This window comes from Zootoca vivipara, chromosome 12, assembly GCF_963506605.1.
Source record: "Zootoca vivipara chromosome 12, rZooViv1.1, whole genome shotgun sequence".
In the NCBI taxonomy this organism is placed as follows: Eukaryota; Metazoa; Chordata; class Lepidosauria; order Squamata; family Lacertidae; genus Zootoca; species Zootoca vivipara.
Window position 1 is genome coordinate 3,697,669 of NC_083287.1, and position 27,507 is coordinate 3,725,175.

The following is a 27,507-nucleotide window of genomic DNA, read 5'->3' on the forward strand; positions in this document are numbered from 1 at the left end:
ACAAGACTCTTGGCCATCTTCCATCAGCAGAAACAGCTGTTAAGATGCAATATTAACAGTGCGTTTAAAGAGGTGTGCATATAAAAGCTTGGAATGCTTGATCTTTTGTTGTTGTTTTTTTAATCAACATAGGTGGGAGTAAACATTTATTAACATTTGGTCAAGTGTTGCATAACTCGCATTCATATTTTCATTGTTACTAATGGAGGTATGTGGAGATATACAGAGACCTTGAGATAGGGTTGTTTTTTTAATATTGCATACAGGTGAGTTGTCCATTGGAAATCAAAGATGAAAGCATGAAGGTTAGTTCTTAAAGGAAGGCTGTTCTTCATGCACAGCTTTTGTCAATCCCAATGTTTTCTCCAAGATTATAAAACACAGAAAACCAAAATCATATGGCAGCTGGGAAAGTAGTTACTGACCAGGAACACAGTCAAAAAGTCTGAATGTCCTCATTCAAGTCCAAAGGTGCTAGTCTCTTCAACAGCTGTCAACAGCTTTTCATATAGCATAGAATAGGATGGATAGGGAGGAAGATCCAGGCGATTGAAACATGTATGTGCCCTGAAAGTGAAAGAAGACGGTGTGTACAGTTTTTTTTAAAATAGAAACTTGTAACCCCTTCCATAATCCCTGACTACTAGTCATGTTAGCTGAGGGGTGATGGGAGCTGGAATCCCACAACTTTTGTAGAGTTGCAGATGAGCCACCCCTGGTTTTAAGAAGAGGTTGAATCATTAGTCATGGTGGACGAACCACATACCGATGGTATCTGTGTCTTGCCTGGACTGAGACTCAATTTACTCACCCTCATCCAGTTCATTACCTCTTGTTTGCGATAAGTATTACAAGCACCCAAAGCCCAAATCTGGAGCTGTCCTCAGTGCGCTTCACCAGCACCCCTAGGCAAAACCGTAGTGCTCTAAAACCTCACAATAATCTGACAAGAAACTTGCAGGAATATGTTCCTACTCAGGAATGAGAAACCACATATGTGGGAAAGTCTAAAAGATCTAATTTTGTAGTGAAAGCTTATTTTGCAAAGAACTCAGTTATTTAGCAGATGAACATAAGATAGTAAATATTAATATCTAGGAGAACAAGTTAGGCAAGCAGAAAGAGGCCAATTACCTTTCTAGTATTTGGCAGGCCAAAAGCCTGAGGCATCTTGTTAAAACTCTAAATCTTTCCTTTCTTCTACCCAGCAAGTTAATTGCAGTAGATTTCTACAGGAAACTTTAACAATGTGTAATTAGGACATTTTCTGAAAAATACGAGCACTTCTCAAAAGCTTTAGGGGAATGGTTAGTCCTTGGAGAGTGTCCTGAAAGAAACTCAGTTTGGGCTGTTGCTGATTCAAAGGCTTTCCTCCTTTTGAAAAGTTTAAGCCAGTCTCTCAGGTGGATCTCCTCCTCCAAAAAGGACACACAGAAATGTGGCAGTTTTTGCTTGAACATTAATTATTACTTGAACCTGGTGTTTCCAGATCTGCAGCCATTTCTGACTCCCAAGATTTTGAGGACTCTTGAGTGAGACACCCACAAAAGCCCCCTGAACCTGGAAGAAATGGAGAATTCTTTCATGCCACCTCCAACCTTCTTGGGTGCTTTGTGAGAATGGAAAGTGAAAGGCATTGCTTTTGGGAAATCAAGCCCATTGGTGTCTTGGAGTCTGGCAAATCCCCAATCTTGCCACCCTCTGGAGCTGTGCCAGCTCTCCCCCCCCACCCCCAAATATGTCCTTGGCTTAATTATAGTGAATCTACCACAGGTGGAGATATTCCATCCCTTAAATTATAGGACTAAAACAAAGGTTGTGAAGTGTGGCACCATAGTTGTGAGCACCTAATAATAATAATAATAATAATTGTGACTGAAACCCTTTTAACCTCTCCAAGGTTTGCAAGTATCCAGTATCCCTGCCAAGAAAACTCCATGGACAAAGACAACAGGCATATAAAAGTTTATGCAAGGACAGCAAATTCAGGTTTATCATGATAAACAATTGTGTTTAGTTCTTACCCATAAAAAATAACATAAAATGTAATCTTATATATGTACTATAAGTTCCCACCACTATTACAAGACCACTATTACAAGGGCAAGTAAACTATTTTCTATTGAACGGGAATGAAGAAGTCGAGATATACAGATAAAACACACACCAATTTGTGGTAAACTATTTGAATTTTCTGCCACAGGCACCAAAATAGTTCTTCACCTACCTATTCTGCATGCTTCTCAAAAAGCAGATAACAGGGAATAAGGAAACTGGATAAATATTATCAGAATGCTACACGTTCCTGTAGCCCATTTTCTTCTTAAGCTATCCTAATGAATATATACAAATGCTAAAAGAAAAGATGACAAAGTGGAAGACTAAGGGGGAATGGAAAGAACTGGGCAGAGGTTCTTCTAAGTTTATTTTTATTTGTCCTACAAAGGCCTCAGGGTGCAAACAAGACACTTTCTCTATTATATATATGGCAACATCCTAACATAGGCTAGGCTGAGCAAAAGAGCATACTTGTGATAGCTACAGATAAAATCACTTGCAGTCATTTCAGTTTGGACCCCACTGCTTGAATTGTGCCCTCAGTGCCAATGGCCCCTTTTTATTTGGATCACTTTCAATCTGGTTTTCAATATGCATCTTCTGTGATCCAGGAGGGTATTTAGAGAAATTGTCTTTAAAGAAACCCAAAGCATGACAACTTAGGACATCTAAGTGACACTGTCAGATGTTTGTAAGAGCCCAAACGTCTGCTGAAGAGATGAAACTTTTAGAATGGAAAATGAGCCATTTTTAAACGAGACATTTAAGTTTGTTTTAAACACTTTTTGTTCTTTTTTGCTAAGCACACCATATAAAGTTATCTGCTACTAGGATATAAATGGAAATGAAGAAATGCCATGAAACGTTTTAGAACATGTATGATCTTATTCAAAACACAAGCATACCTTGGGAGGGATGTTATTTTACCCCATTTCTCTATACAGAAGCGTCGTAATCCATTGCTTCCTCGAAGGGCTGCAAAGCCCTCATACGGCACACTAGATGTCCCAGTGACAAACTGCAGCAACCGTAGCCTTTGCTCATTGTTGAACCTCTCTACTGCTGCCCAGAACCATCGTATTACGATATGTCCATCATGGTAACCTAAAACAGAAAGTGTGCAAATGAAAAATGGGTTAGAAACATACAAAGAGAAGCCACAACTGCTTATGATGATGAAATAAAGCAGCAGGATTTTTCTGCCCTCCCTTTTTTGTTTTGGCTCTCACTAATGGTACAGCTAAAGAAGCACCTGGGGGGGACGACAACAACAACAACAACAATTTTCACCTCAGCTGGTCGGCCAAGAAACCCCTCTGGGCCTGCCATGGAATTCTTGCACTTTACAGAGGATTCTGTGATGGGTGCATATTCACACCATGTGGGCAGCTTAGTTGAGCCTTACTGAATGAATAGGAAGTGAACCCTAAAACGTTTCTAACAACTTTCATGCGGCACATTTCAGGGGTAGGTCCATAACAGTTCAGTGCTTGCCATTACTAATCTTCTCAAGTAAAAACTTCTGATAAGCTTCCTAAGAACCACAGGATTCCCTGGAACAGTTTGAAAACCACTGAACTAAAATGAGTGGCAATGTACACAGAAAAAAAAAGTTAATGTGGCAAACTGCATTTGGATATATCCAAATCCTCTCAGTGCTCTAGTTTAGTTATAAGAAATATCAATGCAGTAGCCTCGCAAATTGTGCAGGGGTTACATCCCTGGGGGTTGTGCATAAAGCTGAAATCACTCAGAATCACTCCCGTCATTCCCTTTTCTAAAGCCCATGCTCTAAGCAGGCCTTGCTCTCCATGCAAAGCAGGGAGCTTTTAAGCTCTCTGCCTTGCTTACCAGACTCTGGAAAGGTCTCATGTGGGCTCTGGAAGTTCTCAGAAGATCTCGTGGAGCCATATGAGCGAAGGAGCCAACTCCTAGGGGCTAAGGTCCCTTCACTCGCCCAATAAAAAAAAAATTGAGGGGGCAACCCCCTCCCACTTGATGGGCAATGCCATTCAAATGGTGTGTCTTGGGATTGATTTTGCAGGGCTTCGCTGCCCCCCCCCAATATTTTATTCAAGTTGGCACCCCTTCATCTTGCAGAAGCCTCCCTAAGCCCACACATGTCTTCCCCATAGCCCAGGAAGCAAGACATAGTTTAAAAGCTCTTTCCATGCTGGGAAAGCCCAGTACAGAAAGCGCGTTTAAGCTCTCTGCCTTGTGTGCAACTGTGAGCTGGCTGGCTGCCTAACATGTAAAGCTGTGATTGCCAAAGTTAAATTTGTGCAAGTTGACTGCATTTCCCCTCTAATGCTGCAGTTTTAAATGACCAGGATTCCCAGGACAATAACAATTGTGCAGTACTATACATTCTTTTTCTCTGGTTATTCTGTGTCCTATCTGTGATCATTATCAGATTTGCTCATCCTCATCTTAAAACTTGGACACATCCTCAGTTGCATCCCATGAGAACAAGAAGTAGACATATATATTAGTACATGAGACTGCAAACATTCTTGGAATTGCTATAGGACCATAAAGGACTGCCTGTGGTGAAATGAATCCCTGCAGTCCTAGAATATCCTAGTATACATGGATACTTTCTTCATAGTATTTGTAAGTGATTGCAGGTGTGTGTAAGCCTGAGGACAAGTACAAACAAGCCAAGTATGACCACGGGGTGGATTTTTTTTGGAGGGGATGGATCAGTAGTGTTATTAGACATCTGGGCCAACTCAAGAGTCTATGGCAGGCATCCCCAAACTTCGGCCCTCCAGATGTTTTGGACTACAATTCCCATCTTCCCCGACCACTGGTCCTGTTAGCTAGGGATCATGGGAGTTGTAGGCCAAAACAGCTGGAGGGCCGCAGTTTGGGGGTGCCTGGTCTATGGGCTAGTCTCTCTTAAGAGGACAGTGAGAATTTCCACCAAGAGGATGAGGGTAAAAGCATCATGAAATGGAAGATGAGAAGGAAAAACAACTGCATAGTTTACCACCCCGATATTCTGTGTTGTTGCGCCAGTCATTAAGGTCTATTTCTGCAGTGCCAGCTATCACCAATTCCAGCTCTCGAGCGTCGAAAACAGAGACAAGCCTTGAGTCTACAACCTGAAAGACAAACCACAGTTGAAGCTGTCAGTACAACAGGGGCATAGGAAGGGGGGGGCGATGGGAGCGCTCCGTCCCCGGCAGCGCGATCCCGGTAGGGTGCCATCGTGGCTGCTTCCCGCCCGCGCTGGGCGCCCCGCCCCAGAACGCGGTGCCCGCCCCCGGGAAATGCACCAGCCCCGCCCCCGCCTGCTCTCCGCCACTGCAGTGCAACACATACAAAGCCTTCTCAAAGTGAAAAACCACATGCAGGGACGACTGCTCTTAGGCAGGCTAAAACATGTTGGCAGATATCTGCCAACCTGAGGATTTAAACCAAGTTTCCCCCTATACTAACAAATTCAGGCTGAACAATTGGAGTTGATTTGGAGCTCCTGTGAAACAAGCCTGCTTCCTCAAAAGATTAGACTCTTTGTGAAAAGGAAATCAATGAGGAAATGTACTGGAAAGTGTGAGCCAATGCTTTCTTGATGTAAGGTTGTCCAATCTCCCCACAAACAAGGCAGGATGAATGTTCATTAAACAGATCATCTTGAAGTGACCTAAGTTACCTACAGCTGCCCCCCCCCCCCCGGAACAACATTATCAACTTATTCATGTAGTATTTTCCCCTAATGTACTACATCAACAAAGGCCTATTTATTTATTTTAAACATTTGTGATAATGGGCAATTAACTAAGTCTTCTGGGTGGTTATGCTGATCAGATATTGCTAAATAAACATTGCAGAATTTTTCGCTATATACAATCCTGACCAGTAAAAATATAAGATGTAAATAGAAGAGAAAGGAGAATGTTCCAGCACAAAGATATATGTGCATAAGAAGAAAGACATCTCAGGGCACACCCACACTGCAATGTCCACTTGGGCATTACTGAGCTGGCAGCAACATTTGATGTGGAAGGGGTCACATGTTCTTGTGTGCAACTAGTTGTGTGAAATCTGGGCTAGGTCAGGGCTAGTGTGTTGAACTGCACATTTCCTGCTACTCTGTTTTTACAAAGCAATATTAATGATCAACCTTAACCAGCAAGCAATTTTATCCCACGATATCGGTAGCTTCAATTATTCCCACACCTACAACTGAAAGCATAGGGAACAGTTCGAGTATTACATTCCTTGGAGTGAAAAATTAATAAATCCTCAAACATATTAATCATTCTATGAATAATGGATAAAGCCACAAATCCTGCCACCATACAGTTTACCTTTTAAGCTATATCTGCGATCTGCACAAATTGACATTCTGTAATACTGTGCAGGGACCCAGGTGGCGCTGTGGGTTAAACCACTGAGCCTAGGGCTTGCTGGTCAGCGGTTCGAATCCCTGTGATGGGGTGAGCTCCCGTTGCTCAGTCCCAGCTCCTGCCAACCTAGCAGTTCGAAAGCACGTCAAAATGCAAGTAGATAAATAGGAACCACTACAGCGGGAAGGTAAACGGTGTTTCCGTGCGCTGCTCTGGTTCACCAGAAGTGGCTTTGTCATGGAAGCTATACGCCAGTTGCCTCGGCCAATAATGCGAGATGAGCGCGCAACCCCAGAGTCGGTCACAACTGGACCTAATGGTCAGGGGTCCCTTTACCTTTACTTTTAATACTGTGCTATGGTCAACAGCAGTTTGCAAAAACACTGTGCATGATCAAATACTGGTTAGTCATTACCATGCACATTCAACTTATACAGAAGTTCCCTATTCAAGTTCCATGATGAAAGCGACTATTAGGGTTAGGGTTAGGGTTAAGGTTAACTATTTTTGTTATTTATTTCTCTGGCCAGAATGCCCTTGTGCCCATGACTGACAAGGACTCTGCCCTTCTTTGGTACTTACTTCATAGAAGCCACGGACTAGGGCTTCCGTTTGCTGAACCACACCTCTTTCCACTCGCCACTTCACCATCCTTTCAATGTACTCCTTCTTATTCTTTTCAGTCACCTGTGTATTTGCACCTCCTGATTTCAACTCCCTTTCTGTTACCTAGCAAACAAATTAATCAACAAAAATAAACACTGAGCAGCAGGGTAAAAGTAACCATAGTAACACATTTCAAAATTCAAATACAGGCTGCAGAACAAGAGTTTTCTATCAATGTATGGTCAATACCTCTTTTTATTATATTCTGTATATATGAACTTCTTAGTATTTTTATGGCACAATTTCAAACAGTGTTGTTTTGTTGTGGCGTTGTCAGCTGCCACAGTGTTGTAATGGCCATGAACTAAGAAGGCCTGGGTTCAAATCCTTGTTCAACTATGAAACTGACTATGCCATCCTGAACTCAATGAAAGAAGGGGAGCATAACTGGAGCAAGGCTATGGTCCCTGGACAGAGAGAAGGACTCTTAAATCCATTTAAGTCAATGGTGTCAATGCAGCAGTACTACTTTCTGTCACTTGACATTGCTCTGAACTACCTGTGGTACAAATGCACCTTATTGAAACACATGATTCTCAACCTTCTTTTGCGCTTTTGGTTTGAATATGGGCTTTTTGCTCAACTCAGGCAACGGAATTGCAGGGGATTGGACTAGATGACCCTCAGAGGCCCTTCCAGCTATGCAATTCTATGAACTTCCCATTTCCTCCAATATCACCAGCTCTACTGATGTGTTGCCAACCAGTTTTGTGTCTTCTCTTATTTTCTAATTCTCACTTATTCAGCTCTCAGTCTCTTACTCCTTTTACGTTGCACCAACAGTGACTCATTTTGTCCAAGTGATTGTGGTCTTCCAGCCTGAATATACCTGCTTCATCCTATTTTCCAAATCTCTAGCAGTTTATCACATACATATAATCGCTTACCTGTCCAAACACTTCCTCATTAACTGTGAAAGTGAGGTCCAGAATATCAGTGATGTTGTTGTCCTTCATCCACTGTAAACTTTGATGGAACTCTTCATCCAGGTACTCCAAGTCGCTTAGATCACATGGCCTGATTGTACAATAGAACACAGATCATACCATGACCTTCTGGCTTCTACAGAGATGGCTTATTGCACAAAACACAAAGTGGCTGCAGTTCAAAGTCTAGCATGAACAAAAGTTCCCAGCTGAATGGATTTATCAGTGGCTACTAGCCATGATAGCTAAAATAGCTAAAACGTCTGTCTTCAGAGACAGTATAATTCTAAATATCAGAGGCCAGAGAAAATATGTCCTGGGCTTCTTCCACAGTCTGGCCACTCTTGGAAACATGATGCTGGGCTATGTCAGCCAATGGCTTGACCTAGCAGGGCGTTTATGTTTTTCTGGCTGTGGTGGATGGGGTGCCACAAACACGTATTGTTTGTTCCCTGTAATATGCTGACAATAGGGAAGGTTTGCTTGTGCACCAGATTCCACCATTTTGGATCACAGCTACTACTGTCATTTTCTTACATCAAACCCCGTTATATAGATTTTCTTTGAAAAAGGCAAACTCAAAGTGCTTCAACCACAAAGTGAACAATATAGATGTTCTGCCTCTTTCCATATGAACCTACCTGGACCCTGAAATCATCTTCTGAGGCCCTTCTGCATGTGCCTCCTTGGCAAGAGGTCCAGAGGGTGGCAACATGAGAATGGGCCGTTTCTGCAGTGGCTCCCTGTCTGTGGAATGCTCTCCCCAGGGAATTCCGCCTGACGCCTTCATTATACACCAGGCAAAAAACATACCTCTTTAACAAGGCCTTTGGCTGGCTGACATTCAATGCCCTTTAAAAATGTGTTGGGGGGGGGGGCGTTACTGGGTTATTCTTGTTTTTATTTTGATTGTGTGTTTTGTGTTTTTATATTGTGATTTTATCCTGTGAACTACCCTGAGATCTGCAGGTATAGGGCAGTAAAACAATTTAAATAATAATAATAATAATAATAATAATAATAATAATAATAGTGACTGAAACCCTTTTAACCTCCCCAAGGTTTGAAAGTTTATGCAAGGACAGCAAATTCAGGTTTATCATGATAAACAATTGTGTTTAGTTCTTACCCATAAAAAAATAACATAAAGTGTAATCTTATATATGTACTATAAGTTCCCACCACTATTACAAGGGGAAGTAAACTATTTTCTACTGAACAGCAAGCAATCTCCTTTTGGAGCTGTGCTACAAATGACTCAGTGTTATTTGAACTGAATCTGAATGCTTTTCAATGGCATTTGCAACAGTACATTTTGGAGCAACAGGGATTGCACATGTGATTTTTAAAAGTATGCTATGGAGATCAGCAGTATCCACAATCAAAATCAGCAGTTGCACTGAAATAGCAGGAAGCAACAGAGCTATTTTGTTGTGAGTGTTGCTGGGCTCGTGCTTGTTTCTGCTCTTATTCGTTGGCATTCCCCCCTCTCACATGCCCCTGCCCCCTGCATGGCTGCTCCAAGGCATGAGGGTAAGGGCACTCTTAAGCCCTGCTCCCCATCTGCACTGCTTGTCTCTTGCTTCACCTGAAATACTGCAGGTGGGAGCATCCTCCAGTGCCTTGCAGTAGGAATGCAGTTATGCTATCCCAGTGTATGCATCTTCGCAATATGGGGCTTACTAACAGGCATGCATGCACAGGATTGCAACCTTTTTCTATCCAGTGCTAGCAATAGGATTGATTTAAAAAAATTGCTTTCCAAATTATTTAATCCCCCATCCACCCCAAAAGGGGGGCAGGGGGAGATGCAATTTTGGATCAGCATCTACCACGATGTGGAAAATACTCACAGTCTTAATAGTGCTTTGTAGAATGGCCTTGTGAAGAAGGCGTCAAGAAGGTACTGATGAATAAGAGCAAGGCCAAGGATACGGCCACTGAAGCGGAACCTGCCACAGGAAGAATGCACAGTAAATGATGTGTAAATGATGTGTTCTTCAGATGACTCCTGTAGTCTTATTCACACATAAAACTAAGTCAAATTATGGCTAGGCATGAACAAGCAAGCATGGTGACACACTGGGGGCGGGGCGGGGGGGGGAATGTAGTCATTTCCCATCTCTGCTCCTGTTGCTGCTGTGCTATTAGGAGCTAATCCACAGCTTGGTTTAGCTTTCTTTTTTAAAAAAAAAACCACCACAAAAATCAACCTAAATGAATTCCCTTCTCAAACACAAAACTGGGTTGAGCCCTTTGAAAGTAATTGAAGGAATTTGGTCCCAGAGCAGCTTCGTTCTGATCCTGCTTTGCATTCACTCCGCACAAGTATGGCACACTAGTATCATTGCTAGAATACTTAATATCAACACAATATGTTTGAACTTACTTTATTGAAAATTAGTGTGTATTGATATCAAAATTATATATGTGGCTACTAGACCTGTGATATCTCATTCATACATGGAGGGTATCATGTGTGACCCACCCCAAGGATTTGAAATACAGAATGATTGAGAAGGCCAAGCTGGCTTTTTTAAAAAAAGTAAAGAAAAGAAAAACACTGATCTTATTAAAACATCATTTCTCCCTATCAGACAACTGTATCCTTGTGGGGATCAGGAGCACAGTTTATCCATTTGGGACAAATGTCATGCTTTGGACTCCTGTGGCAATTTGTAATCCAGTTGGAGCTAACTCTAAATTCTCTCCATTTCAGAGAAGGTGCTTATGTTGTTCCAGCGACCATTAACACATGATGGGGTTATATGACTCTTACAGGTGTTTCCATACGCAAGACAAAAGGCCAATGTTCACTGTGCTTGAAAAATGGCTTCATTTCATTTTTGTGGCAGTGCAATGTGTTGAGAAGCAGAGGGAGAGAATTACACAGGAATGGTAGGAGGCTGAGTAAGGTTAAAAATGTGCACAATGAAAGCCAGATGCTACAAGTTAAAAATATTAGTCAGATTGGGTAAAAGATCTGTCTCAACTATTACGATAGGTATTGTAGCTATGTAGAAAACATGAGAGACACCCCAGTCTTTTACTATGGGTCAAGGGCAGAGGCAGATAGAGAAGCTGTAGCAACTTTCTAAGAACTCAGATGCCTCCAATGGAAGTCCATTCTCATGCTCCCATTTGTTTCCGTAAGACTTCCCAGTAAATTAGTCACAATTATTTTAAAAACTGACATATGGACAACCTTCTAATCCTCTCCATTTGATGGTTCTTGAAGGAATAATGTTCCTTCTTTATCAGCAGCCTTCCTGCAGAAGAGGTTTTGGCATACTGAAATCTCTTGCCTGTTAAGACTCTATCCAATTTCGGCTCTGATAATAGTAACAATAATAACTATGTTTTCAGGTAAGGTTATAGTTTCTTTTAATTTGCTTTTTCTTTTTCTTCTGTATGTATAGTTGAGAAAATTAAAGAGAAATGAGTTAATGCAGGGTAAGTAAACCATTAGGGATTCTTATGCAGTTGGATGCAATCCAATCAAATTATATGCTTGGATTCTGTTTGTATTAGGTGGGTGTTTTCTGTAATAAGACAATGTAAATCAGATTAATAAATAATGCCTTGCTGAGCTTAGATTGCACCATCTAAATATCGCATCTGGAATGTCTGTCAAAAAACAATGGCTATTGTGAGATTGCAGTCTTTTTTACTTGGGGGCTTAGTATGTATACTGGGCGATAGCCAATTAAGTCAAAGAGAAGACCCACTGAAATATGTTTCAATGGGTCTGTTCGAAGTCTTCCAGTCCAACAGTGGAAAGCACCCATTGCCTATAGAGGGACTGGAGCTGCTTTGACAGTGTCACTTCCACACTATTGCCACATGCAAAGTGATGTGGTTGATTCTCACACCTGCACGATTGTTTCCTTGGGTAGGGTGATGCTTGTGTGGAGGGTGCCATGTATACAACAGTTTTTGCTTTACTTTTTTTTAGGCTTAAGCCACAAGTGTCCTCCATGACGGTCATTAAAACAGCAAAGAGGCGCACACACAAACACACAGATAGCCTTTGATTTTCACCAAATAAACACTCAACTCAGTTTGCCACACTGTGGACCGGGAGGAGGAATATACATATTCAGCCCGAAGGTCTCCGTTTGCCACTCTGTGGACCAGGAGGAAAGGCAGGCAAAAGCCTCATGCCAAACCACACACTCCGCTTGCCACACGGTGGAGTGGGAGAGTGGGGGGGGGGCAGAAGCTACACATTCTCTCCTTGTCACAGCTGTCAACCAGGAGGATGAGGACGAGGGGCCGGCACTCTGTCCCCACGAAAGGAAACCCAGAGGCAGTCAGGCAGGGCTCAATATCAAAGGCAAATGGAAGCAGGCAGGCATGGACTTAATAGGAACACCCACTCTGTTGCTGGTGTAAAAACAGTGAACTGGGAGGAGGTGGCCAAGTCGTTTTTAAATCAGGGCAGGAGAATGCAAACCCCACACCACCAGTCACACAAGTAGCACACACATCAAAACGAAATAAATAAATAAATAAATACAGTTGTGACCCCAGAAAAATGGCAGCCGCTGCTGAAGCTGCTGAGGGAAAGAAAAAGAGCATGCCGAAAGAGGGCCGTTGCACCTGGAGGTGGGAACGGCTGTCGGTGCTGCCATAAGGGCACCGGTTCTGGAAAATTTATCAATGTAAGTAAACAAGTAAGGAATAAAAGAAGGGTGGCAAATAAGCAGAACGACCAAACGTCAAGAGGAACAGAAATGCTTTTTTTGTGTATGTGTGGAAAAGACCACAAAGAAAGAACCGTAAAACTAATTGTTACAGATAGGTAGCCGTGTTGGTCTGACGTAGTCGAAACAAACAAACAAAAAAAAATCCTTCCAGTAGCACTCTAACCAACTAAGTTTGTCATAGGTATGAGCTTTTGTGTGCATGATATCTGAAGATGTGTGCATGCACACAAAAGTTCATACCTATGACAAACTTAGTTGGTCTCTAAGGTGCTACTAGAAGGAATTTTTTAATTTTCTGTAAAACTAAGATGATGATAAAGGAAATCTAAAGAAAAAAAGAGGGTTCAGAAACTAGTAAAAAACTTAGCTTAGTCAGGAGAGCCAGGAGGAACGTACTGTCTGTGTCTAGACAGGAGGAAAAACTGAGGGAGTCCAGCCTGCTTCTCACAAGTCTTTGCTCCTGTCTAGTGTCTCATGACACCCATTCCATTGGATACGATGCCCCACAAACTAAAATTACTGTTACAAATAGCACCTAAACAGGAGGCTTACCATTCCAGGTGGTTTTCTACAAATGCGGACATGGGGCTGATCTGTACTGTGTAAGTGTCATTGGCTGAATACTCAAAGAGGCCATAGTATGGATTGAAGAGCTCCTGAGACAAAAGGAAGAAGAACTCTCGGGATGGGCCGCTGTAGTCCAAGCTAGAAAAAACCCACACAGGACGAACACTTTTACAATTCATACATGTTTCATGACACGGTGTTGTCTTCTAATCAAGCCTATGCAGGTACATACGTAATACTTTCAATCTGTTTTGTGAGTAGATTGTAAATCTATTCAGATAAAGTACTGGAGTGTGTCCCTATCCAACTTAACATTCTGCTTATAAACAAACAGTACAAACAACAGGGAGCTCAGAACTATTAATCTGTAAACTTTCCATTTGTGGCTATTTATATGGCTTCCCAATTCATAAAACCTGATTCAAAAATTTGTTTAAAGCAGTGATACTGCCACAAAGCTGTATAGGTTTTGTTTGTTTCCACCATGTAATTGGAAAGGAAGAAGCAGGGGCACAGAAGAACCATGCATGCCCTGGAACTCTAACACTTCTGCTGTTTTCTGAATTGGGCTGAGCACTTCCAACGTGTCTAGAATGCTGAACACCAGAAAGTGGACTTTTAAAAAATTCTGATTCTGTGCCAGCTGTATTGGGTGCCATATTTCATATGAAGTTCAATGCACACAGAGCTGCAGAAAACAAACTTGTTTTAGCCACAGGGCTTAGCATATCAGGGGTCCAGACTTCTCAGTACCTACCCTTCCTCTCCAACAAATGTGACGTAGAGTTTGTTTCTTTGGAGCTCTTTCCGAGAGTAAGCCATCACCTGATTAAAAGTGCCTTCCAGCAGGTGGTCGCGCCTTATTATTAACCTGCAATGAGGTAAAGGAAAGACAGCTAAGAAGTTAAAATTGGGACTGCTGGAATTTTAAAATTATTATTTTGTAAATATTGGTCACAGATAGTTATTATCATACCTTATCAGTTTGTGAAGAACGAACATGAAGCAGTAAAAACCCATTTGACCCATTATTTTTCACCATTAAAAAGTTCCATGGGAATAAAAATGGGCAGACAGTAGCTCAATTCAGACGCCATAGCAAAAGTTCTTTGCAGAGAACTTTTGGCTTGGATTATTTGGGAGTTTGGAAAGTAGAAGGCGGCTACCTTTTACACCATGATCTCCTTTGCTTGTCCTTTTCATATATACCCATTCTGCTGTTACAGCAGCAGCTCTCTAAGTTAGCAGCTGCTATCCCCCCCCCCTGCAGAATGCCAATGTGAGAAGTGTGAGAGAAGTTTGCAATTTTCTGCATAATTCATTGGGGGAGAAGAAATTCAACTCAGTTCAGTTAAATGCAAGCTTGCCAAATTACTCACACATACAGAAACACACACACTGCACTCTTAGTGCAGTTCTGTACTCAAAAATCAGAATACTACTGTACATCTATGAGCTTACTCCTTTCCTTGTCTTGAATCGAATATTACTTACTTACGTAACTGCTTTCCTTACCCCAGTTAACTAGTGGCTCTGTGATCTCTTGTGATCAGCAGCTGCCTACATTCATAACAATGGACCACAAATCACCAACATACCATTAACGCACCACTAGCATTTCCCCCTTGATGACACATGATGAGTGAGAGATTTTTCTTGCTTCCTATGTCCCAACCTAACCACCTTGAATGCTCAAAGATCATAAGATGCATATTTTGCCCTTTCCTTTGTTTCGTATCCTAGATATGTCTCTGCCATTTAAACTGTAAACATTCCCAACAGGGTCCCCTCCCCTCCCTTTTTACTTGTCCTCTGGAAAATAATAGAAAGGGTTCAATAACACACACTTACTTAATTTTACCTGGTCCCTGACCAAATCCTTTGGCTTCTAGTTTTCGGTAAAAGTTGCGAAGCTTGGCTTCAAAATCTCTCCTGTAAGGAGAAGGGGCTCTTGCACTGGCCCGCTGCAAGCCTTATGAGGGGAAAATAGAAGACAGCATTTAAAGAAGCATTGCAATTTCGTATAAGCAATGTTTTCAATCAACATTTGCTAAGGCAACTTACAAATTTATTTCACAGTAACAACGTACGGCCTGTTTCAAATGTTTGGAAGCTGACATGCAATTGCCTAGGGGAGCATGTGGGGATGTTGGAGGGCTTCAAAAGGATTTATTTCCATCAGAATACTCACCATGTTAGTTTTCTTAAGATTTTTAGGGCCAAACTAGATGTGTTTGTGGGGTGTGTGTGAAGTACATTTATCGTTCTTGTATCTGCCCTGTAGAGATACAAAGCGGGTGGGTATGGGGGGGGGATATCTGCTTTTTTTTCACCCAAAGGGACACATGCACGGGATGCCTGCTGAATATTCCCTACTCCATTGTTATCTCCCCCACTCCATTTCTTCAAAAGTGCTTTTATTCTCTGTTTACACACTTTTATCAACATCTTGAAATAAAAACACAGCCACTTAAGGGGGGGAGAGACAACATGGTAACCCCCTCTTTCTTCTATCACACAAAACATTTTGAAAAGCAATAAACAAGCATCTGACCAGATAATATTAATTCCCAGTGCTATACCTGGAGAATTCTGAGGTGATGAGCAGGGTGAACAGCGAGGAGAAAAGCTGTAGCCAGGATGGAAAGCTGCTTGAAGAGGGATGTAAGACATAACGTCTTCTTCAAAAAGGCTGACAAGGTGAGAAATGGGAGAAGCTCGGTTCATTTGCATGTGACAAATGCACACAAATATGCAGTTTGGGGAATCTGTGAACTACAATAATTAATTTGTCCACCACTTTGTTATGTTTTAATAGGGAGCATTCTATTGATAAAAATCTGTTGTTAGAGTTTCAAATCCCCTCCAGCCCTGAGCAGTCACTCCCGCAAAACAAGCATAGAGAATGACGTCACTGAGTGAGAGGTGGCAGAGGGTATTTATTAATTAATTTATGCATTTAATGAAATTTATATGCTGCATTATTGTTGTTGTCGCTATAGTTGTTGTTGTTAATAATAATAATAATAATAATAATAATAATAATAATAATAATAATAATACCCTGCTCATCTGGCCGGGCTTCCCCAGCCACTCTGGGAGGCTTACAGCATATCTAAAAAATTGTAAAACATCCAACATTAAAAACTTCCTGACACAGGGCTGCCGTCAGATGTCTTCTAAAAGTTGTGTAGCTATTTATCTCCTTAGCATCTGAAAGGAGAGTGTTCCACCGGGGGGGGGGGGCACTACCAAGAAGGCCCTCTGCCTGGTTCCCTGTAACTTCACTTCTCACAGAGAGGAAACCAGCAGAAGACCCTCAGAGGAGGACCTCAGTATCCGAGTTGAACGATGGAGGTGGAAACGCTCCTTTAGGTACACTGGGCTGAGGCCATTTAGGGCTTCAAAGGTCAGCACCAACACTTTGAATTGTTCTCGGAAACATACTGGGAGCCAGTGAAGATACTTTAGGGCTAGTGTTACCGTATATGGTCCCGGCAGCCACTCCCAGTCACCAGTCTGGCAGCTACATTCTGGATTAGTTGTAGTTTCCGAATCACCTTCAAAGGTAGCCCCACGTAAAGCAGTCTGTGGGCAGGTAGGGTCTCAGCCTGCGTACCAGATGGAGCTGCTAGACAGCTGCCCTGGACACAGAATCGACCTGCGTCTCCATGGACAGCTGTGAGTCCAGAATGACTCCCAGGCTGCACACCTGGTCCTTCAGGGGCACGGTTACCCCATTCAGGGCCATGGAGTCCCCCACAGCTACCCACCCCCTGTCCCCCCAAAACAGTACTTCTGTATTGTCAGGATTCAACCGCAATCTGTAGGAAATAGCCTCAAAAAAGATTAAACAAAAAAAAATCACTAAAAAAAATTACAACTACAATTTTAAAAATACAGTTAAAACCACAATAAAATAGACTAATACAGATTAAAATGCATAGAAACTTTCTAAACTAAATAAGAATGTCTTCAGCAGGCGTCAAAAAGAATATGTACAGTGAAAACACCTGCCTTGATATCAGTAGGCAGGGAGTCCTAAAGTGTCAGTGCTGCCTCACTTCCTCCTCCTCCTCCTCCTCAGTCAGCTCTACAAATGATAAATAATGCCGGAGCCCCAATCTCTGAATTGTCATGAGATGATTGAGGTTCCCTTAGACCTAGCTTTTTCAGTCTATCCTTTTCTGTTTGTTGGGCATAGGCTCCAGGCTGCCCCATACCTAGGTCTAAAAATTGGATAAGAGAAGCCTTTTTTACATCAGAAAACTATCGAAGGAGAACATCAGTTGATAGCCAACTGAGTAATACTAAGAGTAGATGTTATTTATTTCAAAGGCTCTGCTCAGAGTATGACTAATATTGGCTATAATAACCTAGAAGTATGAAATACAGACATATTTTTGCCAATATTTTCATTTTATATGAGGTAGATCTAGATTTTTTAAAAGCCAATTTACAAGTTGCATTAATTCTAGAGATGTTCTTGCCTCTCTTATAAGGAACTCAGCATTGATATTCTCTCAATTGTGATTGATACATGCATAGAAATTCCCCAGGATTTGGGGTGTGTCTTGTTGGGTAGCAGCTGGAAGTAACTGCTTAGAAGTGGGATGAAAAGTATACAGTTATTGCCAATTTTATTACCTTAGTAGTATTACTAAATCTGCATCACAGGACAACTTCTCAAGCCCATGTGTACCTTCTGTCCGAATGTAGTGGATCTTTTCCCTGTAAAGTGAACAACACAGAAAGAAGTTGCAATGGTACTAAGGAAAAGATAGATGTACCTCGTTTCGGCAACACCAATTCTGTTTCTCTTCAAAAAGCCATGAGGGGGATGAGGGGGAATCACAGGGGTAAGCGGGGGGTGAGGGGAGGAGTGGGGGAATCACAGGGATACATCATGGATCGGCACAGGGTAGGGGAAATCACACAAATAACCCACAGCAACGCGTGGCAGGGCCAGCTAGTAATGATAATAATAATTAATCACCTTGCCCCAACCATAATATGTGGTTGTTGGACTGTGTTTGGCTTTGTGGACCACAGGTTGTGACTCAAGTATCCAGGTTTTTTTTATTATATTTATACACCAGAACAAGAGGTTTATTAGACTATGCATGACTGGGTTATAAGCATTGCTTACAATCTGCTTTTCAGCACATAATGCTTTGCTGCTAAAATATCTGTATTAGTAGTCAGCAATATTCTCCATATAGATACAGTATTTTATATATAGCAGAGATCTTTTAGATTCTTAAACTGGAGACGCCAATGAATGAATATGTGACCTTATGCACATAAAGTCCATTCTACCACCAATCTTTGGGTCCTCGCATTTTACATGCAGCAAAAGTATGAAATAATTTAACTACAGAAAGCTGTACCTGAGTGCATGATTTCTTGCCAAACTTGGCTGACGCTCCTGCAGCATTTCAAAAATGTTGGGCTGGCGTAGAAATGCAACAATTTTATCATTGTATGCTGGATCAGGGGAAAAAACCACAAACATTATGGAAATTTCAGTTAAAGACTTATTCTGTTGTTTTAGCATTTTAAACATTAAAGCACTTGGTAGAAAAGGTAACATGTAAAGCAAGTAAATAAATTTTGTTTAACAAATAATGAAATCTATTCTAAAAGATACACTGCTTACCAGGATTCAAGGCAGAACACACGAACACACACACACACACACACACACACACACACACACACCACCACCACCACCACCTGGGTTGCCCCATCCACTCTGGGCAGCTTCCAGCATATACAAAAGCATAATAAAACATTCCTGAAGCAAGGCTGCCTTCAAAAGTCCACAAAAAATTATATGGTTGTTTAACTCTTTGGCATTTGCTGGGAGGGCATTCCACAGGGCGGGTGCGACTACCAAAAAGCCGTCTGCCTAGTTCCCTGTAGCTTCACTTCTTGCAGTAAGGGAACTGCTAGAAGGCCCTCAGAGCTGGACCTCAGTGTCTGGGCAGAACGATGGGGATGGAGATGCTCCTTCGCGTACACATGTACAATACATATACATATATAGCACAGTAATGGAAAAGTCACTTTCTAGTGTGTATAGGAATACTGCATATTGGAATACCCCGGAGTGCCCATACATACGGATGCAAAAGACACTGTACATTCCATTTTCTGCCAAGGAAATAAGGGATTTATAATCCAACCTAGGATTCCCTTGTGTAAATAAATGATGCTTTTGACTTCATTTGCCACCCACCAGGCAGTCCCTTGGCAATTTCTAGGTTTCAGGGAACTCTTCCCTCCTGCAACCTTTCGCTCTTCTCCAAGACACTTGGGGGAAGGAAAGCAGGATTAAGAGGTAAAGGAGTGGAGAGAAACAAGCCAATGTAAGCTCAGCTGAAGAAGGCCTGCATCTTGGGAGGTGGGTTTTAAAATTCCTAGAGCCATCTCACCTAAGGGAGCAGTTCATTGATTCAAAGCCCTTTTATCCCACTTCATCATATGTTCAAAGTGACTTGCGTATAAAGGGCTGAAGTAAACGCTCACTAAAAGGTGTAGATCTAGGAACCCGAGTTGCTGAAAAGCTGCAACAAAGAAGGAGGGAAGCTATGATTTGAAGTGGAAAAGCAGCAGGCAGGAGGGGGTACTTAATCCTTCTCCTGCCCACTACTTTCACTCTGCAAACCTAGATGTAACACACCCAGCCACCCACTCCAATGGAGCTGAGAGACTTGTTTCAGCCATTCATCCTCTCTTTCTCTGCATAGGACCGCAATGAAAAAAACAATAATACCCAAAAAATACACAAGATGCTGTTTTCTTCCTGTGTTGAGAGACTTATAAAGAGCTACAATGTAAACTCATTGCAAAGCAACCATACATACCCAGAGGTAAAGACTCATGATGGTGCTGATTTCGAATTGCGGTTACAAGACTGTTGCCTGGCCTGGTTAACAGAGAAACTCCTCTGTTTCGAGAGACCTCTGATGCCTAGAATGATAGAACCATAGAATTGTAGTGTTGGAAGGGACCACAAGGATCATCTAGTCCAACCCTGTACAATCTTTTGCCCAAGGTGTGGGGGAGGGAGGTGAGATCAAGAGTCTCATACTCTACCGACTGAGGGGTTGCTAGTAAAATATTTTGTGTGATTTAATAAATAACTGTTGGTGTTTTTTTCCTCTGTGTGTGTATTTACAGGCAAGTAATATTTATCTGTCAGACTATAGGTAGAACAGGAAAAAGTGTTTGATGGTTATCAACCTGAGTTCTGAAATAGGATTTGAAAAATATGAAGAGTACCATTATGTTATCAACTGAAAGATAATCTTAATAATGACCAGAGTTTAGCTGCACTCCTGCACTGGGCACCTCAGTGGCTCCTAGCCGTGAGGCCTATGATCTGCCACAACAACAGGCTAGTGCTCTTGTGCTCAGGTCCTGCTTGTGGGTTTCTCACGGGCATCTGTGAGAACAGGACGCTGGACCAGATGGGCTACTGGCCTCATCTAGCAGCCTCTTCTTATGTTCTTATACTTTAAAGGTAAAGGTAAAGGGGCCCCTGACCATCAGGTCCAGTCGTGTCCGACTCTGGGATTGTGGCGCTCATCTCGCTCTATAGGCCGAGGGAGCCAGCGTTTGTCTGCAGACAGCTTCCGGGTCATGTGGCTAGCATGACAAAGCTGCTTCTGGTGAACCAGAGCACTGCACGGAAACGCTTCTTGCGCTTTGATGTGCTTTTGAACTGCTAGGTGGGCAGGAGCTGGGACCGAGCAATGGGAGCTCACCCCGTTGCAGGGATTCGAACCGCCGACCTTCTGATCAGCAAGCCCTAGGCTCTGTGGTTTAACCCACAGTGCCACCTTATACTTTACTTGTCCATAAATCCCAGTCATATACTAATCCAGGCAGACACAATATGTATGTGTTCCCAGCCGCTTACATACATAACAACCAGGCATTCAACTCTTATCCTTTATCCAGTAGACAAGACTGTATGCAGTAAATTCTTTTCAAAGAACTGTAATCTCACCAAACAACTGTTGGGAGGTAAACGGAAAGGGGCTGAATTTAGCTGCTCTACTCCTCCTCACCCCTTGCCAGTAGCTGATTAAGTATGACTGCTTTCTGAAGAGGATGTATGCAGCCTCAATAGCTATGGACTTCCCATTTGGATCAGGGCCACTCATTCTGTGTGCAGGTTTTCAGCCTCAGACAGCTGATTTTTCAAAATAAAAAATATTAATAATTATCTACGGCATTTGAGCATTATTGCAATAAGAAAATGCACATATTCAAGGAGTTGGTGTTAAATTCAAGGTTTCAGGTGTACATATTCAATATCTGTATCACAGTAAAGCACCGACTCTTTTAAATTATCTATTTATAGAAAGTAGCTAAATGTGACACATCACTTCTGAAAAAGAGAACATACATGTAGCATATGGGTAATGAGGAACCAGCCAATATAGCAACGCATGTGTTGAAAAAGAAATTGCTGCACACTAATGAAAGAATTTTAAAAAGATGTTGCCTACTATTGAAAATATAAACATGCTGTGTACTATCTGCTAGGAAAGGAAACTGCCTGCTTTTGATTCCCTCTCTTTTGTATGTGATAGGCACCATTATATCAGCCTCAGTGGATAGATTTAAGCACTTAACAAACCAACATGAAAATTGTCACAGAAAGATTACAGAACAAAGCCCATCCACAAAGCAGATAGTTCACCTGAACAACAAAGACGACAAAGCTGGTAAAAGGTAAGATCCCGGCCTCCAACCATAATATTTCTTTGCAATTTGGGGCCGGGGGAATACACAAAGGAAAGAAGAATCAGCTTCTAAGAAATGTTGGAGAACTGCATGCTCCCAATAAATGCTGACACTGAGCATGTGTCAGAAGGATGGGTCTAAGAGACTCCCTCACCCAAAAAGCCCGTAGGCACCAAGGCCTGTTCTCATTGGCTGCTGCATAACCATACACATTACATGCCATCCTCACCACCATGCCTCATAGAGGGAGAAGGAGTCTTTTATGTGTTTCTGGCCCCAGGGCCTAGCAGTTCGAAAGCACATCAAAGTGCAAGTAGATAAATAGGAAGGTAAACGGCATTTCCGTGTGCTGCTCTGATTCACCAGAAGCAGCTTTGTTATGCTGGCCACATGACCTGGAAGCTCTATGCCGGCTCCCTCGGCCAATAATGCGAGATGAGCGCCACAAGCCCAGAGTCGTCCGCAACTGGACCTAATGGTCAGGGGTCCCTAACCTTTACCTTACTTTGTTAGAACTGTCTTATGGCCCATCCAGCTACTATGCCAATGTACTCCAGGCCAGTACGGTCAGTGTTCCCACCAAGGCCTGTGCTTTGTGTCTCTGTATTTTGTGAATGACAGAAGACCCACACCCTGAAGTTGTGCATTCTACAGAAAACCTAGGCAACTGTATAATCTGTGGACGGGCAGCACCAACCCTAAAGACAGGCAGCTGCAAATAAAAACATGCATGCATGCATCGTTTTATTTGTATGCTGCCTTTCCATGCTCAAGGTGGCTTACAACATGGAAAAAAATACATTACAGAAATAACAAATGTAGTCATAAACAATAAATAAAACATCAAAGGGTACACAACCAAATTAAACAATTGCCACACAAATCATAAGAAGATCTAAAAGTAAAGATACAAAAAAATCAACAATAGCAACAACTCACCCCGCAACCCTCCACCCCCAAAAACTCTTAAGCTATACCTCAGTCCCAGAGCCTCAGGGCCCCTCCTTCCCAGGCCTCGTGGGAAAGGCCTGCAAGGCAGGGAGCAAGTCTTCCAGGACTCACAGCCAAGATACAATCTGCTGTTGACAGCCAGCAAATGAATTGCTTGGATAATATCTGCAGCTGTTTATAATGTTGTTTATTTTTTGTACAACACTGGCAACTCATACCTGGGCAAGCTCTGTCTTTCTTTACAACTACGATATGCCTTCTTGCCCCCTGCCCAATATGACTTAATTCGTAACATTTAATCTTCTGGAATTTTTCTTTTCTTACTAGACCGTGTCAGGGTGAGTGTAGTCTGTTCCTGGTATCTACCAAGTATTGAATGGGCTGAATAGGGGTTCAGTTAATAGGTTATACGTATCTGAATTCTAATTCATCACCATTCTCCCTCCCAGGTTTCAGGCCACAATATAATAATAATTTATTATATATCCAGCCACTTCCTACAAATTATAAAGCTAGCAAGGTGAATGCGAATAAATTGCTTTTTGTGAATATACCCATTTATCCAGAAATCCTAATGAATTAGAGCAAGAAAACATACCTCTCCAGCACTGTAGCTGCGGAGTCGCTGAAGATGCTGCCTGTGAGTCAAATGATTGGGTAGGCGGCCATTTTGAAGTGGGATCCTGGGATCAATGAAAGTAGTAGCACGGCTGTTGTGGTCAACAAAGAAGGACTGTAATAAAATAATGTTGGAAAAGAACAATGATTATAATACAGATAAATCAACCAAAGTAAATAATGTATTCAGCAGGTTTCTGCATGGTCCTCTAAGGCATCTTGCCTGGCTCTTCCATTTGAACAATTAGATGTTCAGGTGTGGACATGCTGCAAGGGGTCAAACCCTATAAAACCCCCTAAGTCTGTTGTCAATAAGACTCAAGAGCCTGGAGAAGATAAAGTCCAGCCATTTATTGATCCAGTGGGATATGTTCTGCAAAGTCTGGACCCCCTCCTAGTGGCAATATATAAGTTTTTACAAAGCATTTCAATTTCCATCAGTCAAATACATCAAGGGTTGGCAAGGTTTACCGGCCATGGGCTGGATCACTCCCACGGAGATTGTCCGTGGGCCGGACTGGCGCAGCACGACGTCAGAAATCGTGTCTGCGCATGTCCGCAGTGCCGGAAATCGCTTCTGCGCATGCCCAGATGCTGAAAATTGCACCTGTGCAGAAGCGATTTTCGGTGTCTGGACATGTGCAGATGTGGTTTCCAGTATCTGCACGTGCGCAGATGCGATTTCCGGCTCCACTCAGCGAGTCCCCGCACTGCGCTGCGCTGGTTTAGCGCAGCACGCTGGGGACTCGCCGAGTGGGCGGCTCAGTTTGGGGGCGGCTCATGGGCCGGTAAAACAGTCTTTGTGGGCCGCACATTGCCGACCCCTGATATACATCATTACTTCATTCAAGTTGTTAGACCAAACATATGCATAAAAGTATTTCTCATTACCTCATCTCAAGTTGTTGCACTTGCACCCAGCTTTGATTCCCACCCATGCCCTTCGCATTGTTGCAAAAGCTCCTGTGTGCGCTGGGAACCTGTGTTACGTGTAGCAAGTTACATGTAGCCATTTGCGTTCTATTATATGCTGTTTCTTCTTGTAGCAACTTGCGTTCTAGCTTTGTGCTGTGCTTGTGATTTATGTGTTAGTTGTTTTTCTGCCCCAATGGGGACGGCGAACTTCTCTATTAGGAGCACACTCAGGGGGCTTACAGGGGGTACATATTATCACATTTATTGTGGCCCTTTGGGCCACCTCCAAAGACTGAACTGCTTGTGGTCCACTTGTCCTATGTGACTGCTCAGCAGCCTGATTGCCTGTAGATAGCCAGCACTGGCAGTTGCGTCCTGTAAATGTATTCAGGTCCCCAAATTCATATACTTTGCCTATTAATGTGTATGCCACTGAATGACTCAGGAGGAGACACCTGGGAATAAGGCACAAACTTCAAAGCTAATACATTTTAACACCTCTCCCTTGGGCGTTCTTGACCAACCTCATAAAATAAGTCAGATAAATTTGCAGAGAACTCAATATTGTATAAATTATTGTACCTTGCCTTGCTGGTCAGTTTTGATCTCCCAGCCGCGGGGAAGCTCCAGCCGTGTGTCAGCAAACATGTTGATGAAATTTACCAGGTCCCTGTTGTGCTGATACCGCTCAAAATTCCTAGCATCTCTGCGGATCTTTAGAATCATATGCTTTAAGCAGGTGCTGTTGGTAAACACTCGATAGGCACTCTGGATATGAAAAGCAGGAGGGGAAAACAAAGCTTTCATGACTGCAAATGTGTCAACTCTAATGACCTTTTCCAGTTACAGGTAGGTCTGATGTAGTGACTTCTGTTTCAGTGTATCTGAAGAAGTGTGCATGCACAGGAAAGCTCATACCAGTGACAAACTTAGTTGGTCTCTAAGGTGCTGCTGGAAGGAATTTTTTTATTTTGTTTTGACCTTTTCCAGAATATGAATGAATCATACAGGCAACCCCCTCCCACAAAACCCTCTTGTCTGAAATAGTAAATCATGTAAATGTTTTATAAGAGCTTTGTGAGCTCCAAAGTCTGGTTGTTTACAGAAGGGTAGGCTTTTCATTTAATAAAGGGCCCAAAGAAAATGACATTATATTTCTGAATGCATTTAATGATCATGGGCAGGAGGAGGAGTTACGCTGAGACCAGACCATGTCATTACCGAGGAGGCAGGCTTAGTTGTTGTCTGAGGACTATCCCTGCCTCCAGGTCTGGTCCTGGCTGAAAGTATACTGGAATCAGCAAGGGAAACCCACATGACCTGAAAGTGTTGCTGTGTAATGCCAGGTCAATGATGAATAAAACCACTGCCGTCCACGACCTGATTGTGGATGGTGGATTTGACTTGGCATGTGTGACAGAGACTTGGTTGGATGAGACAGATGGGTCTGTTCTTGCCGCTGCTTGTCCACCAGGTTTCTCTTACATACATCAACCCAGGGCACGTGGGTGGGGAGGGGGATGTTGCAGTGATTTTTTGGAAGTCATTAGTTTGCACCAGACATCCTATTGGAAAGACCCAGTTTTCTGAGTGCATGTTCTGGAAGTTGGGCAATAGGGGCAGTACAGGATTCCTTTTGGTGTACCGACCTCCCCGCTGCACCAAGGATTCCCTGCCCGAGCTGTTTCAGGTCGTGGCGGATGTTCTCCTGGAGACACCTGGTTTGGTTGTCCTAGGGGATTTTAACATCCATGCCAACACGACCTTACAAGGGGACACTCGGGACTTCGTGGAAAGCATGGCCTCCATGGGGCTGTCCCTGAATAAGTCTGGCCCAACTCATAGTCACAGACATGCCTTAGACCTGGTGTTCACCTCTAGTGACATGAGTGATCTGACACTAAGTAAAAGTGAAACAAAAGAAGTGCCATGGTCAGATCACTTCCTAGCGCAACTGGACTTCTCCGCGACCCTTCCCCTCTGCAGGGAGGTAGGACCAATTCGGATGGTCTGCCCCCGCCACTTAATGGATCCAAATGGTTTCCAGAGAGTGGTAGGGGATGCTTTATCCCATGTTGATGGCCTTTCAACTGATTACCTGGTGACCCGTTGGAATATGGAGTTAACCAGGGCTATTGACTGTCTGGCTCCAAAGTGCCCTCTCTGATTGCATGGAGCCCGGACAGCCCCGTGGTTTTCCCCGGAGCTGAGGGTGATGAAACAATCGCTGGGACGGCTAGAGCGCCAATGGCGGAAAACTCATTCTGAATCTGACCGGACACAGGTTAGAGCTCAATATCGAGCCTACCAAGTGGTGGTAGCGGAGGCGAAGAAAACTTTCTTCACCGCTTCTATTGCATCTGCAGAAAACAGCAATAGGAGACTTTTTCAGCTGGTTCGCAATTTAGCGGAACCACCTGCTCCATCAGGGCCCAGTACGGGCCACATTATCTCCTTTTTGCAGCTAAAATCACTCCACCTTGGGAGCAGGGCTGGAGCGAAAGAGTGCTAGAGTTCTGTCTAATCCAGTTGTGTGGGATCAATTTCAATCTGTTACCTCCGAAGATGTGGACAGCTGCTTGGATGAGTGAAACCAACCACCTGTCTCCTTGATCCTTGCCCATCCTGGCTTATAAAAGCTAGCCGGGAAGGGTTGGGTGATGGGCTTCGTGAGGTGGTGAATGCTTCTCTCTGCGAGGGAGCCTTCCCAGACTCGCTGAAAGAGGCGGTTGTTAAACCACTTCTTAAAAAACCATCTTTAGATGCGGCCAATATGGCCAACTATCGCCCAGTCTCAAATCTTCCATTCTTGGGCAAGGTAATTGAACAACTCCAGGCACGCCTCGAAGAAGCGGACCATTTGGATCCCTTCCAGTCGGGATTCAGGCCTCATCATGGGACTGAAACTGCCTTGGTCGCACTGGTCGATGATCTCCGGCGGGCTAGGGACAAAGGTGAGAGCTGTTTCCAAGTTCTGCTGGA

General features: G+C 43.0%; 1 protein-coding gene across 1 annotated transcript in view; it reads right to left on the reverse strand.

Moving 5' to 3' along the window:
* Positions 1 to 145: 145 nt before the first annotated feature.
* Positions 146 to 27,507, reverse strand: part of HECW1 (HECT, C2 and WW domain containing E3 ubiquitin protein ligase 1) — a 125,401-nt gene continuing 98,039 nt past the window's right edge. Inside the window, exons 14-28 of the mRNA XM_060280553.1 lie at positions 25,108 to 25,293; positions 23,591 to 23,725; positions 20,151 to 20,256; positions 18,672 to 18,768; positions 17,929 to 18,012; positions 15,864 to 15,973; positions 15,133 to 15,253; positions 14,039 to 14,152; positions 13,267 to 13,419; positions 9,859 to 9,957; positions 7,967 to 8,096; positions 6,996 to 7,142; positions 5,051 to 5,165; positions 2,964 to 3,162; positions 146 to 567 (exon numbers count right to left, since the gene is read on the reverse strand). Coding sequence (XP_060136536.1) covers positions 456 to 567; positions 2,964 to 3,162; positions 5,051 to 5,165; positions 6,996 to 7,142; positions 7,967 to 8,096; positions 9,859 to 9,957; positions 13,267 to 13,419; positions 14,039 to 14,152; positions 15,133 to 15,253; positions 15,864 to 15,973; positions 17,929 to 18,012; positions 18,672 to 18,768; positions 20,151 to 20,256; positions 23,591 to 23,725; positions 25,108 to 25,293 — 1,908 coding nt within the window. The 3' untranslated portion in view covers positions 146 to 455. The remainder of the gene's footprint in view (positions 568 to 2,963; positions 3,163 to 5,050; positions 5,166 to 6,995; positions 7,143 to 7,966; positions 8,097 to 9,858; positions 9,958 to 13,266; positions 13,420 to 14,038; positions 14,153 to 15,132; positions 15,254 to 15,863; positions 15,974 to 17,928; positions 18,013 to 18,671; positions 18,769 to 20,150; positions 20,257 to 23,590; positions 23,726 to 25,107; positions 25,294 to 27,507) is intronic.